The sequence below is a fragment of the Ylistrum balloti genome, unplaced genomic scaffold, assembly GCF_031769215.1.
Source record: "Ylistrum balloti isolate Yb309-2 unplaced genomic scaffold, AGI_CSIRO_Ybal_v1 Utg371346, whole genome shotgun sequence".
NCBI classification, from domain to species: domain Eukaryota; kingdom Metazoa; phylum Mollusca; class Bivalvia; order Pectinida; family Pectinidae; genus Ylistrum; species Ylistrum balloti.
Genome location: NW_026782714.1, coordinates 62,029 through 81,566, shown reverse-complemented (window position 1 = coordinate 81,566; position 19,538 = coordinate 62,029). Strand labels below are relative to the sequence as shown.

The 19,538-nt window shown below is 36.2% G+C and overlaps 3 protein-coding genes and 1 pseudogene across 3 annotated transcripts; 2 read left to right on the top strand and 2 right to left on the bottom strand.

Annotated features, from left to right (window-relative positions):
- The first annotated feature begins 3,780 nt into the window (after window positions 1-3,780).
- Window positions 3,781-5,230, top strand: LOC132562117 (P2X purinoceptor 7-like; annotated as a pseudogene).
- A 26-nt stretch (window positions 5,231-5,256) lies between these two features.
- On the bottom strand, window positions 5,257-7,399 carry LOC132562113 (uncharacterized). Its single transcript, XM_060226839.1, has 7 exons — window positions 7,355-7,399; window positions 7,052-7,238; window positions 6,587-6,826; window positions 6,235-6,406; window positions 5,724-5,872; window positions 5,313-5,425; window positions 5,257-5,274 (listed from the first exon to the last, which is right to left on the bottom strand). The coding sequence occupies exons 1-7, from the start codon at window positions 7,397-7,399 to the stop codon at window positions 5,257-5,259; spliced, it is 924 nt and encodes a 307-aa protein (XP_060082822.1).
- A 430-nt stretch (window positions 7,400-7,829) lies between these two features.
- On the bottom strand, window positions 7,830-9,493 carry LOC132562112 (THAP domain-containing protein 1-like). Its single transcript, XM_060226838.1, has 3 exons — window positions 9,065-9,493; window positions 8,608-8,799; window positions 7,830-8,138 (listed from the first exon to the last, which is right to left on the bottom strand). The coding sequence occupies exons 1-3, from the start codon at window positions 9,491-9,493 to the stop codon at window positions 7,830-7,832; spliced, it is 930 nt and encodes a 309-aa protein (XP_060082821.1).
- A 1,337-nt stretch (window positions 9,494-10,830) lies between these two features.
- LOC132562111 (ubiquinone/menaquinone biosynthesis C-methyltransferase UbiE-like) lies at window positions 10,831-11,725 on the top strand. Its single transcript, XM_060226837.1, has 2 exons — window positions 10,831-10,924; window positions 11,154-11,725. The coding sequence occupies exons 1-2, from the start codon at window positions 10,831-10,833 to the stop codon at window positions 11,723-11,725; spliced, it is 666 nt and encodes a 221-aa protein (XP_060082820.1).
- Window positions 11,726-19,538: the final 7,813 nt, after the last annotated feature.

Genomic DNA, 19,538 nt, shown 5'->3' with positions numbered 1-19,538 from the left:
TTCACTCAATCACTGCTTCGAATATGGAACTCGTGTTTTGTAGATAAGTACATAAAAGTCCTTGGTAACAATAATAATGCACTATATTTCAATAAAACACTTTTTACCTGTAGCACAAATGTATATGCCTGTCTGTTTATACGCTGTTGGTATCATTACATAGCAAATACCTTAGATACATGTATGCTTTCCCAATAAGTATAACAATGTACATTTCTATTGTCTTAAGCATAAGGTAAAATGTAAGCTTTCATCGTCTGTTCCATTCAACCATCGGACTAAGACCGACTATGCAAACTGAGCAGACATTACTCACAGCCTAAGAAAAACATGTTTTTCCCTTCATGTAACCGTATTTAGTCGAATTTTATTTTTAAAATCTGTTAAATGTGTTCGGGTTTCCTCCAGACAAGACTTGACATTGAAAGTTTAAGCTAATTTTCAATTAAATGACGTGTCTATGTTCCTGTGCGGGTTTAACATGCAAATACTTTGTGTATCGATTAGATATTTCAAGAAAAAAAAATAAACACCGAATTTCTCCTACAGCCTATCAGCCATCTTGATGCGATTGGTTATTGACTCGGTAACGACATCATACATGATATATATAAATGTGAGATGAATATCGTTTTGTTTGGCTCGTCCATTAATCATCTAAAATCCCATACCGTCGAAAATGTTTTTGATTATTTTCATTTTATCTGTAATACTATCATCTTTTCATCAATATGGGAACAAAACGAACAATTACACACAGGGACATTTTCGATGTTGTGTCTGTTACCAGGGCGACATGACTGGTACGTATAGTATATACAGGTATTCAAGTAGTTAGTTTTATATCTATTGACGGAGGCACACCGTTTGCGCTCTCTGAGGTGTGAAAACATTCGCCTGAAAAACTAACTAACACAAAGTTCAGTATCATTCCGAAAACTAAAAATGATTTTTATAATCGTCAATCATTGTTTACTGCGGCCATTATTAATAATGTGACGTCTAAGGGTGTTGACCTCGTCACAAATGTTAAAGATAAAATGATAAATTGAGAGCACCTCTAGTTTACCTGAGCACTGTTGGTATTATTCAGATCGTATCAGGTAAATGTGGAAAAAATATGCCAAACTTAACATGGCACATTTGAAGTATGGTAGAATTACTTCTACTTCTGTCATCAAATTTGTCAACTTGGAATAATAAAACACATCACGAATTATTCATGTTTGTCGTAAATAACGTTGACATGTAACCAACCACACCTATCATTTATCTTTGCAATATATCGTTTTGTTGTGCACATCCGTATAAGTACAGGAACCGTGCTTGAAGCTCGGTATATTTTAAAAGCGATATACCTTGGACAACTTTTAAGTATAGAAATGGATTTAGAAACCTATTCTACGAGGATATCAAACTTCATTGCTGGAGGTTACATAACCTCTGCTATAACACTAGGTAGAGATCTAGGATTGTTCAACGAATTAAAAAAACTTGAAAAGCCAGTTTCCTCACTGGAACTTGCAGATGCGTGTAATCTGAAAGAAAGGTAAGTAACCTGTAGATTTAGATTAATGTTGTATATCTACTCATTCGTAGGTTATATGTGATGTCATTAATGTCCTGCCAACAGCAGCGTTTGTTTGAGATTGTACAAAGGACACACACATAGATAGGACCTTTTAATACAGATTTTGTGTTAGATACAGTAGAACCAATCAATGAATAAACTGCATCATACGACTGTTTCGTCTTTCTAAGACTCGTCAGTAATGCTACAATATATATCTGTTTCGTCCTTTTAGGACTCGTCAGTGGTGTTATGGTCTTACTGTTGCAGCTTAATGAGAGTTCGAAAAATAATTATAAATCTAGGCGCAGCGATGTACTAGTTTTATAATCAAATATATTCCGTACTGTTCCCGCATCGCTTGTTAGAACAGCATCAAGAATATGTATGTATCCTGAACCATGCCTCTATTCGAATTGATAAGGGGTGCCTTCCTATGTATGCGGCGTAAGAGCATTGTTCAAAATGAATCTATTGTTTTCACATCGGCTTGTACGTATGAGTAATTGATACTGGTGTCTTTTACATGAGAATTTCTCAACGTCAAGCATAAATATGAAATCAGAACTCATTGTTTTGTACATTGATGAGAAGCATTTGTACATTGGAATGCGCTGTTACATATGTCAGAGGTACAGCATTTTGAAAGGTGTCAATGATTTAACGTGAAAATCGTATCAGTAGTTATACCCGTATAATATAAATTTACAGAAAATTACATCACTTCATGTTTTGTATGTATATTTCAAAACAATTGTACATATGGTATCGAGATCTTTGTCTCACATTGCAGGTATGTTCGAGAGTGGCTGGGCTGTATGGTATCAAGCCGGATCGTGTTAGTAGACTCCTCTCTGAACTATTTCATCCCACCTTCCTTGAAATCTGGGCTGCAAGAACTCGATCAGGCTTTTTTCTTCCCTGTCATGGCTACTCTGACAGAAAAAGTTAAGAATTGCTTCAGAAAAGATGGACCTCGAGGTAAGTGTTGCTCGCACATTTTGGACCATCAAACCGTATATGGAAACGTGCCAAAAGTTAATGTAGTTTCAGGATGGTCACTGTTATCGGTAAATATCTGATAAGAATTTTCGATTCTCTGCAGGTAATTGAACAAAAATATATTGTATACACTTGATAATCTTTAGACCATTACAATAGCTATCGTGAAATATCATCTTTTTATTTGTGATATGAATCTGGATGTGTTTTATGTTCGTTAGTTTGCCTGTTGATGCACCTGATCATTTAAGAACGTAACATTACTCACTTGGATTGACCTAGATTTACATGGCGAATGTGCTTATATTTTGCCCTAGGTTTATTTAATTTGAGTTTGGATTACTGTCATGTTTAGAAGTTGTTATTTTCATCTGTTTTGTTTAGACATTTTGGAAACTTTCAGTCCAGATATACAGCATGTTGTCGTCCAAATTAACATGAGTAGCGATTTTATGGATTGTTTCTAAACTTAACACTACTAGCAATGCCACATATTCACGATGGACTTTAGGCTGGTCTTTTGATTTTACTGATGTAATTTTCTTCCATTAATGCCTCAACACCACGAGATTAATGAACGGGATTATCATCGCCTTGACAGATGTTGTAAGTGTAGTGGTACCGCGGAGCAATTATTTAAACATGGTATCACCAGTCGACACAACTAGAGTTTCAACAGCATGTTAGACATAACAACCTAAAAATATTAATTTTAGATGTGCCACACAGACCCGTTAAGACAAGCTCATTCTTCTCCGTCACCACACCATCACTGATTCCACTTTACATTCATCACTTTAGAAATAGAAATCTTTCAACAGATTTTGTACAGATGAGTTTAATATTGTACATTACACGAGTTCTAATGAAAACACGCTCATAGGCTTATAGTTTTTTATGTTTTTCTTTTACGAACGTTTTGACACTTTCTTACCTTAGTATAATTGAAAATATTGGTCATGCAATTAAAGGTGAACGAAATGCACTTTTGTTTTTGTAAATTTCCTTATTTATGACGTTCCCTGGTTATTAAATTTATATATATTTATAACTTTCAAAGGTTATATGTGTGTCGTTTATCTCGAAATGTTGAAATAATAAATGTTCGGTTGAAATCGCATCAAAGAATCTTGCCTGAGTTATCGTCCGTGAATTCGAAACCGCTGTGACGTCATAAGTGACAATCGCCGATCCAACGAAACTTGACTATGGCGCACGTATATAACTCCGATTGTAGCGACAGTGACGATATCCCAGAGGTTTCATTCACTCTATGTATCCATCCATAAATGTATGAACCTGAGACATCGAACAATGACGATCATATCGACTCAGATTCGTCAGATTGTTCCGAGGAACTGCATATAAGAGGTGACGAGGATAACGAAGATAGCATGGCTTCCGATCAACATGTCGGAGAATGGTTAGTTTTCATTGCAACTACACGACTTTATTGTTGTTCAGATTTCGATAATTGTATGTCATCTATAAACTGTATTCAATTTTTTTTTTAATTTTTCTATCGTCAAAACAAAAGCGGAAAAAATACGTATTTGTTTACCGCTTTATCCGCCGGTAAGCAAGGCATTCTTCCGTTTATTGTTCATATACCAACAGGTCTACTGATCATTAACATTGTCATGAAATCAATATGTTTATGAAATCATTTGTTTTTCTTCATTAGTTTGTATTGATATAATTTTTCAAACAGTTTACGTTCTCCTGTTGTGTACATTTTCATTCACTTTGACTCTTCTGTTTGTACATTTTACCTCTTTCCTGCAAGTATTTTAGTACGTGAACGATGTACTTTCCAGCAGAAACAACACATGCTCATTATTTTACGATTATATTTATTAATCAGAACATTATAGTACCTCAAATGCATGATGATAAATAAAAAGTCAATGGATGGCTGCATAATAACTTTTTACTTTATGTACACTTTTTTCTTTAATAACATTTTCAAGATATCTTACAATATATTACACTATAAATCTATATATTTCGTTTCAGGTGTTCCTGTAACATGTGTTCCCATATGTCCACTGAGGACGAAAGAAAATGCTGTCAGGACATGAGCATATTAGAAGAAAAGTTGACCGACATAGGCTGTATCACCCAACATGAAGGGTTTATTGCGAATTGTCTAAACATGCATGTCCTGGAAACATCCTATTATGAATATGCTGAAACACACGGCCCAGGAAGACAAGAAGACATTCACAGGTATATAATGTAAATGACAATTTAAATGAACATCTTTGTCTTACAGGTTATATACAACATTGGTACCCTCTATTACTAATTAAACCCCTACATTGCATACCTAACTAAATAATTAATTCCTATATTTCATTAATAAGTAATGGATTAGCAATAAATTTTGACCACAGTCCATTTTGTAGCACTTAAATTACACTGCAAATACTTGTATATATGCCTACATGTACCAGTGTCTTCAAACTTAAGAAATTTGATAACAATTTTTGTCACTTCAGGAAGTATCGGCTTGTAGCATATCGTCGCTTCATCAGGTGGGCATGGAAAGTTCTAGGGGAAAAAAATCGACAGGTCATACCATCATGTGCTGTGACTGCCATACGGAAACAATTTCCATCACAACAATATACTGGTTTCAAGTACCCTCGTTTCTGACATAGCTCGTAAATCTCTGACAATTGTTATGGATGATAACATCTCTGTCAAAATTCCCCATGGCACTGCGGAGTTGACTTGCAATGGAAGGAGGGGGAGCATCCATTTCCTCATAAAGAGCTGCTTCAGCCTGTTGGATGGTTGTGAATTGTAGCCTTCTGACTACAACCTCCTCCATCAACTCTTTGATGTAATCTGTTGACAAGTTGACATTAACAGTTTAAGGCAGAACAAGAACAATAAAAACTTGAATGGTCACAGTCATAATGAAGTGTCTTGTTATTGCCATCTAATTTGTTATACCAGGTAGTTATGTTGGTATGTTATAAAATACCAGTAAGTTTCTCTAAACATTGTTTAGATTTATCTAAAATAAAACAGTGAAAAATGATTTACGTCAATAAAATGGATGATATTAATATACTTTTATATTTAAAATCTCTCATTAATTTTTTTGTTAAAATATCAATGCAGGTAAATAAAATAAACATACTGAAGTTCTGTTTGACTTTAATCTCCTTTGGGACTGCATCCCCTTTTCTTCCTTTTGGGAAAGCAATTCTGTATCTGGCAGTCCCATCCTCCAGAGTTGCTTGTGGTCTACAACTATTTGAGTTGAAATGAAGAGCTGCCAGGCAAAGTATGGAAAATGGTAGTACAGTCTGTGTTAAACAAATAGATAGTCCAGTCTGTGCAGAATTGTAAACGAACAGTATTCAATAAGGTACCATATCTTGTGAATGTATTCATTATGGTACTGTATTTATCAGGTAATAAGCCCACGCCTAGTAATAAGCCCATCCATGTTTTTTTCTTAGATTTCAAATTCACTGTCCTATACAATCTATATCCCTGCAATAAGCCCCCCCCCCCCACATCTGTTTAGACACTGGCCCCTAGGCTTATTGCAGGATAAATACGGTATCATATCAGGACCATAGTGATGTATTTCTGATGTTTCATTTTTATCAGCACTGCATCAGATTTTTATGAGTATATCTCACCTTGCTTTCATCTGATTGTAAAAGAAATGGCTGGCCTTTGGTGCAAAAAAGTTCACCACATTGTGGAAGGATTCCAAGCATGATGTCTGATGTGCTGGGGACAACTTTCCAACATCTTTCAACAGGAGTTTCCCACATAAAATCTTTTCCATTTCCCGGAATACTTTGCTTCCTGAAACGAAAGGGCAGAAGTAAAAATACTTAATGAGTAATATGTATAATTAGAAAAGAAGCATGTTATTTGAAAAGTATTACAAATTCTTCATATGATAATGGCAAATATCTTATTAACACTGGACTCCTACCATAAAAATCTTATTTTTTATAATCTCAATTAGTATCTTATAATTACCTGGCTTGATCCACTTTCTTGAGATGTCCCCATGCTCACATGAATGGAAAAGATCTCCATGCCCCTCGTGAATATTAGTGACATGGTTCAGGATACTTGTCCATTTTTGTCGTACAAGTTCTGCATTCCCTCCACTGCTAGCAGCACACCAATAAGCATGGTTGCTTATGGATCTGGCCCATTCTCCAGCCATTTTGTACTTCTTGGACTTTCCAAGAGCTTCTAGTTTCTTGTAGACACCTTTGTAAAATAAGAAATTCATTAGCAATTTAATAGTTATTAATTTTTATATATATTCTAGAGTCATGGATAGTAACTGACTAAAATGTACGGAGCGGGGTGATGGGGGGAGGGGGGGGGTTATTACCCAGCATGGGCATATTGCTTATTCAGGTGAAATGAAAAAAAAACACCTATATATAGCTAGCAATTAATGCATGGAAACATACCCAAGTAAGTGCTTACCCTTTGCAACATGCCAAACATCAAACCAATGGTTTATGTCTGGATGGTCACTTTTCATCAGCTTTTTGACTTGGCAGTGTCTGTCAGTCACCAAATCAGATATTGGTATGTCCTTATCTTTTAAGAATTGGAAGCAGCGCTTCAGTCCTTCCAGTTCCATTGCATATGAATTTTTCACTTCATTTGACTGTAATGTAATTAACATGGGTATTAATGAACTAAAAAATGATTAAAAACAGTTTTCTCCCTTTCCATAATATTGATTAATAAATGCATACATATAAAAAGTCTACATTTAATTACCTGGACAAGCTGAATATCCACCACTTTGGCAGTTTCTACATCCATGAGTGTGTAGGATCCGTATTTTGCAGTGTGTCCTGGGGAACTGCATCTGGCATCACCACCTAGTTTCAAGGAACTGCCACTGTTTTTGATGTCATTTAAATATACTGATTGCTGATGTTGCCAGCATGATAATGTGGATGGTACAATGTAGGTCCTCTGCAGTTTGTTGTATGCAGTTAGGCTAAGACCTAAAATTCCTGAATGGCTCATAAAGTTAAATGTTTTCACAGGACTGTTCCCACTAAAAAATATCCCACAGGCGATCACCAAATTTCCCCAGGGCAGTGAATTTTCTGATAAATTTACAGACACATCTACTTGTTACACAAACACAAGTACCAACTGTTGTTTTGATGTGTTGCAAGTTTCTCCTGCTGCAGACAGCACATATGTCTAGCAGTTCAAAGAGACATTGTTCAAACCCAACATACTAGTGCGCTTTGTCTGGATCTGTGTCCTCACTGTCCAATTCATGTGTTGTCGTGACATTGTCTTCCAAATCTGAATACTCCTCCTGATCTTCTAATGGACTCCATTCTGAATCATTGTCCTGATCTGGTAGAGAAATATCCATGTCACTCTCATCATCAGAATAATTTTCCCTATCTTTCTGGGTGGTGTTGTATCTGTGGCATTGAATGGATGTAGACACAGTCTGGCATGTGGCCTGTACCCCACAAGATGTAACTGAAGTCTTCATTTCTGATATTTTTGTCTGTAGACTAACGTGACGACGTTTCTGGAGAAAAAAAGAAATGTTAATCAATTGCTGTGAACTCTAAAATAATCTATATTGCCTGAACATTCCAATCTATTGATTCACATCTATTATTTGAATAGCCATGTAATTCATATGAAACTAATTTTATATGTTAATGATGTTATTAACACTTCTATTTCAGTAGTCTTTGATGGGCAATACATATTGAACCTACTTACACTATGAGATGGTCATATAATTTGAAAACATATAATGACCAAGAATTATAATATAGATGTAATTTTCTGTATTTTATCATAAATTTTATTGCATCACAATCCATTTTCAAGAGGAGATCTAGAAATACATGTCCGGTATATGTAAGTGCATGGCCTTCATAAATATGCTGGGTGAAATTATATATACCGGATAGGGGGTAGAGGCTGGTATATGTGTACCAAAAATGCATTCAGAGAATACCATAATAGTATATATTACATGTACATACTGTTAGGTTGTATGACGTCTGACAGCCAACATTGTATGTCTCTAGTGGATCATCCGGTCCTACACATTTATCTACAGTACTTCTGTGATCAGAAGTCTGTGTCTCCATGTGCACCTGATTTGGATGGTACTTGATTTGTTCAGACGTGTAATTTGTACTAATCTGCTGTTCATTTGTTACGTCTGCCAAAATCTACAAACAAAAAAAAAAAAAGAAAAAGGATAAACAACTAAACAAACAAGTGGAATACATTGTATGTGCCAGTAATATCAGAAAGGGTGGGAAGGGGGGGGGGGGGGGGGGGGGGGGGGGGGGGGGCTTGTACAGTTCACTGTGGTTGGGCGTAAATTAGCTTATATTATAATTACATTGTATGTTGCTTGCAAGTACAGTACCTTATTTTTTAAAAATATTACGTAATACTACCATTGTTAACACAACTGATGCATTTATTTACCTCGACACGTCGTCTTTTCTGGACTGCTGTGCTAGGCCTAGACCGACTTCTGCTCGGAGTTGTGCCGACTGGATAGTGTTGGTCATTCCGGGCATTGGCAGGACTGGTACCGCTGTCTTCGGTCTGGATGGGAGTGGTAGGCCTTGATTTCGGCGAATAATAAAAAATTGTGGGAATTGACCCTGGTTTTAACGATTTTCGACCCGGTGTGAAACCAAGTGATTCCAAAAGACGTCGATCGTGGGTGAAGCAGTCGTCCGCAAAATGGCTCTCACACAATCTGGTGTGGTCGCTTGGAGAAAAATTGTCTCTCTTGAGCTTAATTTTCCACGCATTCCGAAGCTTTTTATCTCGGGGAAAAGCGAATAAACTTACTTTCTGTCCACGATTGGTACTGTTGTTACAATTGAGGGCTGCACATTGTACCATGTTGACATCTGGCGTTTGTTTACAATTTTCCTGCTTGACAGATAGCGCGGATTTTTTTTTTTTTTTTTTGCAACGAGAGCGTTTGTCACATATGACGTCAGGGATAAGGGCGATAACTCAGTCAAGGCCTTTGTGTTTCGCAAGATCGACCGAAGAACAGCATTTTTTAAAACTCAATTTACTTACCAAACTCGCTAAATTTGTGTAAAATAGCACGTTTTGGTTTTTTATGATACTTTTATAACACTCTGGCAGCATCGGCAGTTATTTGATTGGTTTTGGCTTTCTGTCACCTTTAAAAGAACGTTCTCTATCACTTTTGAAAACACTGCCAAATTTCTGAATATCCTGAAATAGAAAGTAATTTTGAGCTTCCTAGCTTTATTTCACCGATCAACGTTGTGTACAATAAATATTAGGCAGAGGAAGCATCGATTTCTCAGATATATGTTCGTTTTCAATACCTGTTCAAATAAATATCATTTTCAAGATTAATCCGACTTTAAACATAAGGTATGAAAATGAACTGTTACTTTCGAACCTCGAGTGAGGGCGAGAAAGTGAGACAATGTCACAAAAACATTCGTTGTTTTACACGTTTCTGTACATTCGAACATGCTGAATGTAAATTACACTGTTAATTAACAAAAAATCCAAGTGAGGAAGGTTTGTCGTCCGTTTTTAATACTTGTTGCTACCTGTGATTGTTCTCAAAGTTCAGACGAGGCTTTTCGCGGGTCTCTAGTTGTGCCCTGTTTTCACCTGATCTGAAAATATAGAACGGCTAATTTGTTGACATCATCCTTCTAAGAGAATGCATGAATTCCCATTTGTCCTAATGTGTAGGCAGTAACTAGGGGAAAATGTCATATCAAAACATATGTGTGGTTTACTGGTAAATAAAGAAGTCTACATACCCTGGAATCTGATACTTTCACAAATCAATTCTCATGTAAAGAAGCAGAACATTGATAATGATAATACCGGCTTGACTTTGTATTTCATTTCATCATTTTCTTATTTTGATCACGATTTGAGTGTCTGAATTACATTGCTCTATTTTAGTCAATTAATTTCTCTAGATAAAAATACATGTTACAATATAAGTGTAGTTTGCTTCATAGTCCATAAAAGAAGATTGTATATATTTTACTGTGATGTTAAACAAATGCGACCAATTCATGGTTGCCCCTATAGAAGTGATAACATATGCACTGAAGTATAAGAAAAGACCACGTTCTCTCTAATGTGCGTTTTAGGATGTTGGGATAATTTTGTGTCATATGCCGTAATATTTACTAATATTTACTACTTACTTAGGTTATACTTATGACAAAATGCCGCCTGAAGTGGTTGACTTACTTGAAGAAAAGATACCTAACGCTGACAAAGCATTGGAAGAATTGCTTGTACCAGTTGTTAAACTCAAAGGTAACGATGACGATTCTGTCAAGACGGAAAAATATATCATACATTCCACTCAAGACACTACCTCTTTACTCTGCAAAAGAAAAAAAGAAAAATAAAACATGACGCTAATAAAACTCTATTGCCAGCATTATTCACCTTGTAGTTTAAAGCATGCCGCTAATTCATACTACCTTTCTTAAATGTAATTGACATGGGCATTATGATACATCGAATTACATTTCTCTTTAAGGGTCGATCACCACAATTCTTGATCTAGGAAGTGGTGCCGGGAACCTGTCTAGAGCGTTAAGCAGGCGTTTTCCAGACGCAACAATATACGCTATCGACTATAATGAAAGTGCAATAGCCAAAGCAGATACAATTTCAAAAGCTCAAGGCATCAAAAACGTGCAGTTCCTGAAGTTAAATGCTACGGCTTTGCCTACCGACTGGACAAACAAGTTTGACTGGGTGATCATGTATGATATTCTTCACGATCTAGCAGGTCATGTTAAGGCTATGGAAGAGGTTGGTCGAGTTTTGAAAGACGATGGCGTTTTATCCATAAATGACCCCGATTTACACAGCAATGTTTTGAACAACGTTGGAGACACGAATGTTGCATCAGTAGGGTACGCTATTAGCTCCGTAATTTGTCTTCCTTGCAGTTTGTCAGAAGGCGATACCCTAGGTCTTGGAATGGGCTGGGGAACCGAAAACAAAGAAGCCTTTCTCGCTAGCTCCGGTTGGCACGTGAAGGACAAACGCAAAATCGAAAGTCACCTGGCTTTGAATCACACATGCGTTAAGACGTCCAGGTAAATCAGGGACCTGCAAGGTTTTGGCCACATTAAAATTTGCATATATATTGACTCGACAACAAGAAAAACATCTTTTGGATTTCATTTTCTTTTCCTTTATAAAATAAGAACATGGTCTGAAGTTCAACGAATGCTTATTTAGTGATTGTTCGTGATATAATTCATGTTGTCAAGATGTTGTTTGTATATAGAATTACAAGGTTCTTATATCATAGCCATTTCGGTCGGTTATGTAGAACATATATATATATATAAATATTGAATCCGGAATCATTTGTGTTATATTTCCTTGTGTACCGCTTTTTAGTGTGTAATCCCAGTAGAAAAATGGTTAAGAAAGCAAAAGAATATTGAAGCTTTTTACAGCGTTTGAAATTCTATCTGACGAACATCGCATTTTAATAAAGTGTAATCATTGGCTGGATGGTGTTTCAGAGTGAACATTCTATAGTATATGAACATTCATATCTGCTCCTGCAGACCTAATTGTTAACCATATATTGAAGTAAATGACGTTAAAAAAGAATTAATTACTGTTAACAAATGTTTGTCCATTTTCACGAAACATAGTTATCACACTGTTTTAGTCCATATCATTTTGAATCGACACTTCTCGGAAAATGTAGGATTTCATTTTTAGTATTCATACTATTTTATCAATATACGACGGGTATATACTATTTTGTTACAATAAAGTTAATATATTTGTTGCAATTTACACGAAGACTTCCTTTATATGTCATATCTAACGTTATATTTCTTGTCATATGTATGTATAACTGATTAAAATACTTATCACTCACGACGTTTTCTTGTATATGCTATGTTTTAATGCATTATACTGTTTAACTTCCTATTAATTTCAAATAAATTCTCGAGTTGAGTGCGTGCTTTTGGGCGGTTGCTAAACCTATAATGCAGAACTGAAGCCGACATCAACATGAGTATACCACTGAAGGCACCAAATATAGTATTTATCACTATACCGAAAACAGCTTAACCTGTCGTATCACTTCAAACAATGAATTAATTTCAAATAGGCAGGCAGTAACAAGTGCTAGAATAGTTTAAATTCTGATATCTTATATATGTTTATCGTACCGGGGTCTTCGTCAAGAGAAGATAAGATCCTGGTTTTAGCTGGCTCGTTAAGATCGTGCAGTCACGGCAGCCAGTTCCATTATCATTACCCGACGAGCAAGACACGGCACGGATGGAGCAAAGATGATTTATAAAAGACACACTTTTCTATTTATAAATAGAAACCGACACATTACAGTTAAGAAATAGATTAGCCTGACTCCGATAGTTGCTTCTATGAGTCGTCAGGGATGTCAAATGAGTAGGTCTTGCAATCTAGTAGGGGATTTAGACAAACAATTCCCGCAGGAAATACCATGATGTAGATACGAAGGTCCACAAGCAAAATAACTCCTTTTAACAATGAACTGCATGTTGATGTTAAACTCGCGTAAAGTAACAGAAACCTTAGCTCTCTTATGCATACACTTATTTGCACATTCAAACGAATGTTTCAACACTTTCAGACACAAATTTCAGTGTTAAGAGACCAATATTTAATGTATAGTCACAAGGGCCAGCAGAAAACAGTTAAGTACTATTGAGTGGTTGTCAGAATTCATAAACACCTTAGCAAACACAGATGGCTGTTTTAAATATGTACTGATTTTTACTCAATCAACTTATAAGTATCAAAAGCTAGGTACTAACCATCACCGCTAACTAGAACGACGAAGGAGCTTTACGGTTCATTTTTTTGTTTTGTTCATAAAATATTCTATTCAACATCAAACAATAAAACAAATAGCACGTATAGGATGGGAATACAAACTGTACGAATTCCTCTCCCAACAGTTAATATCACTGCTTGGCTCCACTTTATCTGGTTCTGCGTATTGAAGTGTACAATCCGTTGCTGTTTCTTTTGTACACTCTTAAAAATATTTAAACTAGAAGCGTATGACACTGCAAGGATTACCTCCCTTCCTCCAATGATACTTTACTTACATGTCGATGCCTACTGGCGATTTTAATGTCTATTCAAAGTTTGTGATGTCATGGTGGACTGTAGACCTTTATTGAAATATACCAATTGCGAAGTCGTGCTTGGGTTAATAAGTAACGCGTGGATCAACATATTGTAAATATCTTCTAAAGATTTCACGATATTTAATCGTTTTACTTTAGAAATTCACAGAATTTAAGAAACATTCCTGACATTCCTTATATATCCCCGGATGTATACTAGTCATCCGCATTGAGTTATATATGACAATGATACAGAAATCAACAGTCGACTCTTTCACATTCAAGGAATCTTGTCCTGTCGGTACTTATTGAGAATAAGAGCATACCCATGAATCTCAATTGTCCAAAGTTTGTACGTGAAGCTTGTTGGACAACGTTGTACATTGTGTATGAAGAGGGATACTTTTTATCTGCACACTATTGATACAAAAATACATTTTCTATTGTCTTACATACATTATATAGTTCTATGTGATATAAAACAATTTAATTAAGATAAAACAACATCATGGTCGATGAGAATTGCTTTTGTTATCTTCTCCAATTACCGAAGACGTAAAATGAATAATGAAATCAAGTTATACCTATTATTATATCTATATTTAGATGACGTCGATTAGGTAGGGATAATTACTACTTTGAAGTTTTTCAAGATTTTCCGTTCAAGTATTTCTTTTGTTCATATTTTGCCTTGTTTTCAGTGAGTTTGAGTTTAAGTTAAAATTAAATGAACATATGGGACTTCTTTTATTGTTTTTGCCCGAATTTAACTAATACGGCAATATTTTATGTCTTTTTATTTATTTGAAATACGTTGGAATGAACATTCACCTCATTTAGAAAATGTCCTTTGTACTTGTCTCAATACATTCCATTCCTTTGATTTTAAAGCGTTGCCGTTTCAACAAGGTTATTCAACTATCCAGAATGCCATGTCAATAACCTGCTTCCAGTACAAGTATGACTTGATAGGAGGGAAGGTTTATTAACACTTGAAATCCTGAATTCCAAAGCTGAATTTCTTATGGGTTTCGTTCTGCAATCTCTGTAGTCTATCCTTTAAGCTGGGCAGTATTTGTTATTGTATTCGGAAGCAAGTTATCTTAGCCTGGGTGTATCCATTTCGTTTTGCCAGCTGACGTTTCTTTCGCACGCTTATGTAAAAGGCAGTCGTTGCCCGCTGATTAAATATAACTTAATGCGGTATCTGATGACAGAAACTGTTTGAAAATTAACTAAATACAGATATATACTAAGGCAAAAAGATCTGTCCAAATTAGATTATTAAATAGCGCCCAAACCTTCTGAATAGAATCCCTTTGTACATATCTACAGAGGAGAGTGTAATGAGATGACATAAATTGAACTTTAATTTCTAGTTTGTTGAAATTATTTTAGGTGAGTGTAAGCTATACGCTCAGTGGTGGATTGTACAAGTTAGGATAAATAATATGAAACTAATATAAACTTGTTACATCAATGTTTACTTTTTCACTCTTTGACATTTTCGATATTTTTTCAATTTTACAAATCACAGAAAAAGACCTACAAAACACACTCACACGAGTATATAAAAATGATGGTAGACGGAATCCATCGTTATATAGTTATTTGAGAGGCGACAAAAAGACGCGAATACCAACTGAAATAGAACCATTGGGATTTCCAGACGCTAAAATGACACCATGACCGAGACATTTATGAAACTGTGCCGCGAGATTTCCAAATGAAATTGCTTATCGGTTATGCGTCGAGTTCATGAATCAGGCCCGTTGTGTGACGTCAGAGCTAAGAATGTTTCTATTCACGACATGCCTTGATAAGTAAGCTAATCATGTAAAGGAAGCCAGTGATAAAGGTATGTAGAAAATAGCAACGTCGTTGTTAACAGTAACCTGTGTCTCGTGGGATACCCCTTCAAAACACACTATTAACTTTGCCTCGGAAAACAATGCCTTCTCCAGACTATGTGATAATATTATTACAGTTGCTCTGGTCACAACACACGCTTAAACGTCTTTGTAATGGTCGTCTCTGCAATATCGAAATAGCTTAGTTGTCTCATGACAATTCCTAGAATTATTCATGGTATATGAGTACTTTGTTTACAGAGAGAGAGATAGAGAGGGAGAGGGGGAGGGGGAGGGGGAGGGAGAGAGAGAGAGAGAGAGAGAGAGAGAAAGAGAAAAGATGTTTGAACAATATTGAAGCGCCGTTACAACTGTTCAAATCCGTCTCGGTATACAGTTATATATAAACGATTAATAAGAAAACCAATGATTTGCCATATTTATTTGCAAAATGTGAATGCAGATACTTATCTTGATATCTCGAACCGAACAGTGCATGTAAGATGATCTCTGGTTGGTCGAAACCTCTCCGCTCCCAATTTCTACTTGCGGAACATTTTTTCGCGACACCTTGTAACACAAAGCATCGATTGACGTAGGGAAGCATTGTGACTGAACCTCAATCCAGAAAAAAGTGGAAGGATACATCAGAGGTACTACCAGAGTGAAACGGAGGTCAGTAAACTAGGAGATCAGAATGGAAGAGAAAAAAAAGTGGAGAATCCGGGTATCGATCCCGGTACCTCTCACATGCCAAGCTGGCGCTCTACCACTTCCCCTACATAATAAATAATATCCGTGTCAAGTCCCTGAGCTTTGTGGTAGATGTTCGGACACGGGTACCGGTGCCTATGATTCGGCTCAAGAACGTATACGAAAAAGACATAAATTCATTTGTTCTGTTCTGAAGGTAAGGGTGCATACACATAGGCACTGATAAATAAGAACACAAAAGTGCATGTTTAATCATGAAAAGTTGATAATTTGCCTTAGTTGCAAATATTTTATATTATTGAACACTTGCAAACTGAGATGGCGTGGAATTTGTTGGAATATCTCTGACTTTTACACAGGAATGGTTAATGTCCTCACGTCCGGCTTTATTTCACACAAAGAAATATTCGTGATAACAGGCCTTTGAATATCATATTCATTGAGGATGCAGGTCTGTTGCTGTCTATGAATGAAAAAAATCACAAAGGTGGCCTTAATCCAAGGACCTTGAAACTTGACGTCATTCAAGTTACAAATGGTCCTCTACACCCGCGTAAAGCTTTATTAAATCCCACTCGACATGAAGCCGCTAGATGATACCGACAAACATGTTTTACTTCGAAATGAATAAACAGGATATTTTTCAATAGAATAGCATAGAGTAACTCTGTGTGCCTTGATCAAAATTTAGAGTGGAGATTTCTAGGCCAGAACGATAACTCTTTTAAACAATCATCACAAAAATATTAAATATCGCTCATCTGGTTTTGTTTGGCAGCCATCAACCCTATGTTCTCAGGATGTTAGTTTAAATATTTATATGTCTCTCGCTCAGTGATGATCCAGACCAAATTTGGACAGAAACCTGACATTCCAACAGAAGAAGGATTTCAAAGAATTTGCTATATTTCACCTATTTGCCATCCCCCCAACTTTCCCCCACCTCTCCATGGCTCCATGAACCCCCGATACCCACCGGTTATACAACACCGAGTCCCTTCACCAAAAATGCGTCAACTGAAATTTCGACAATTTCCCCCAATGATGCTTCAGACCAACGTCGGGTAAAATCACAATGGCGAGGGGTGATGACGGGAGTATGGGGAACGAGATCACAACCTTGCCACGGGCTCTGTGCGAGAGAGCGAGATGGTCCTAACCTGCCGTCATATCATTTTTCTCGGCAAAAGTCTGGTATGAAATTAACAAGAAGACTAGGAGAACTACTGATGGCAAAACGGAAAGCTTAATAAGTGGATTTGTCGTGGTAACTATCTAAATTATATGCTGATATTCCTTGCTAGATTTCAATTACATCCAAATATTTACATGAGTTTATATCCAGGCATTTGTCGGATTTATAGAATTGGCACGAGAGTCTAATATTTTCACACTCTTACGCAAGTTTTATGGATGAATTTAAAAAAAAAATCATATTTACATTTGTCCTTGTTAAAATAATGATTATTTTGATAGATACTCACATGTCAATTTTTCACTCCAGACACCGAATAACGCCTCTCTTCAACTTATATTTGTCCCCTCCCAATCCTTTTGGTTATAATTCCCAGTACTTTTCATGGCTGATGTTATTCCATTCAGTACACGTTTCGGTTTATTTTGCATATACACGTCTTCACAATACAATTTTCAAATCTTCTTTTCTGCTTTCTCGCAGCCATACCTGTTATTGTGTTACTATGTTTTTTTAACGTTCATACTGGGTATCAGCAGTTCGATATCATCATCTTTTCATCGTCACATGCATATAAACTTATAACATACTCTTGTTCTTTTCTTTGTAGTTCCTATTATCGTAATTGCAACGTATTTGAAAATAGTATTAATTGATTATGACCCCAGTTCCCTTGTTCTACGTACTCCGAAGAAATTTTCGTTTTTAGAGTCATACATCTCCTTCATGAATATTGATATTCAGAGCCTCTTGCCGAAAATGACCGGACTTTTACTGTCCTTATCACCACTGTAGATCCGATAGATTTGGATATGGAATACCGGGGGCACGATTGATGCCCCCACCTCTGTTGTTGCACTGAAAGCAAGAGCTGTTCTAGAAATGGGACAGACGGATGGAGGGACGGAAAGTGATACCGCATTCGAAATCCATTTTTCCATGGTTTTATGCTCAGCTATGTTATTCACGAGTTATTATTACATAAAGTGCGCTTTGTTGAGAACAGAGACGTATGTAACACGCTTACGTTTCTGCTGTGAAGCAAGTGATGGATATTGGACAAGTTTAACAGGTGTCTTACTGTGCACGTGCTGAATTCTGAGTAAAGCATGATTCGTACGACATGATGTATACAAATTGTATCTGCGGCAGAGACGTTGTACAATTTTTGAGCTAAGTATAAATCGTTACCGGTACAATCGAACCAAACAACGCGAAAAGGGAGGAAGAATTATGGGAACAAGGGAGTGAAGGAAGATAAAGAGATTATCTGTTGAGATACATATCATATGAAGCTTCCTGCTGGCACGCTCTCTAAATTGACAGATTGTGTGGTGATTGAAACAACTGTCGGCATTTTTATACCAGTTACATACAGTAACTATAAAACGCCACATGTACTTGGGAATGCATACAACATTTCGAGCATATTTGGTACAAGTCTCTTACTCAAATGTATTAGTCAACAAACTTCTATTTCTCGATACGTGTAAATCGTCACTGAATGCCATCTACTGGAAAGGTCGTCTGAAAATTTTTTTGGAAAACTAGAAAATGAAAACGGTTTTTGTTAAGAATGATTCAATCAAACTACAATCACATAGAATTCCAACATTTAAATATATTATCGTATTTATATATCATGAACACACAGAAATCGTAATGTTAAAGATATCCAAAGACATTATAGAATATACATATATCTTTTTAATGTATAATAATGCGTCATAAAAACAGATCTAACCAAACAGTGACTAGTGGCTTATTAGACATGATAATTAAATACATAATGATTAGTTACCTGTCATAGGAGGAGTGAGGAGAGGGATGGAGGCAGGGGTTATGGTTGGGGTGGGGATCTGTTATTATACCAATCTGACATCAGTGCAGTATGCTTTATAATTACTTATTCAAATTATTAATCTGCAATGTAGATTGATAAATCCTAGGTATGTAGTTATGTACAAACAAGACTCACTGCCGGACTGGGAAAGATGTGTAGACAG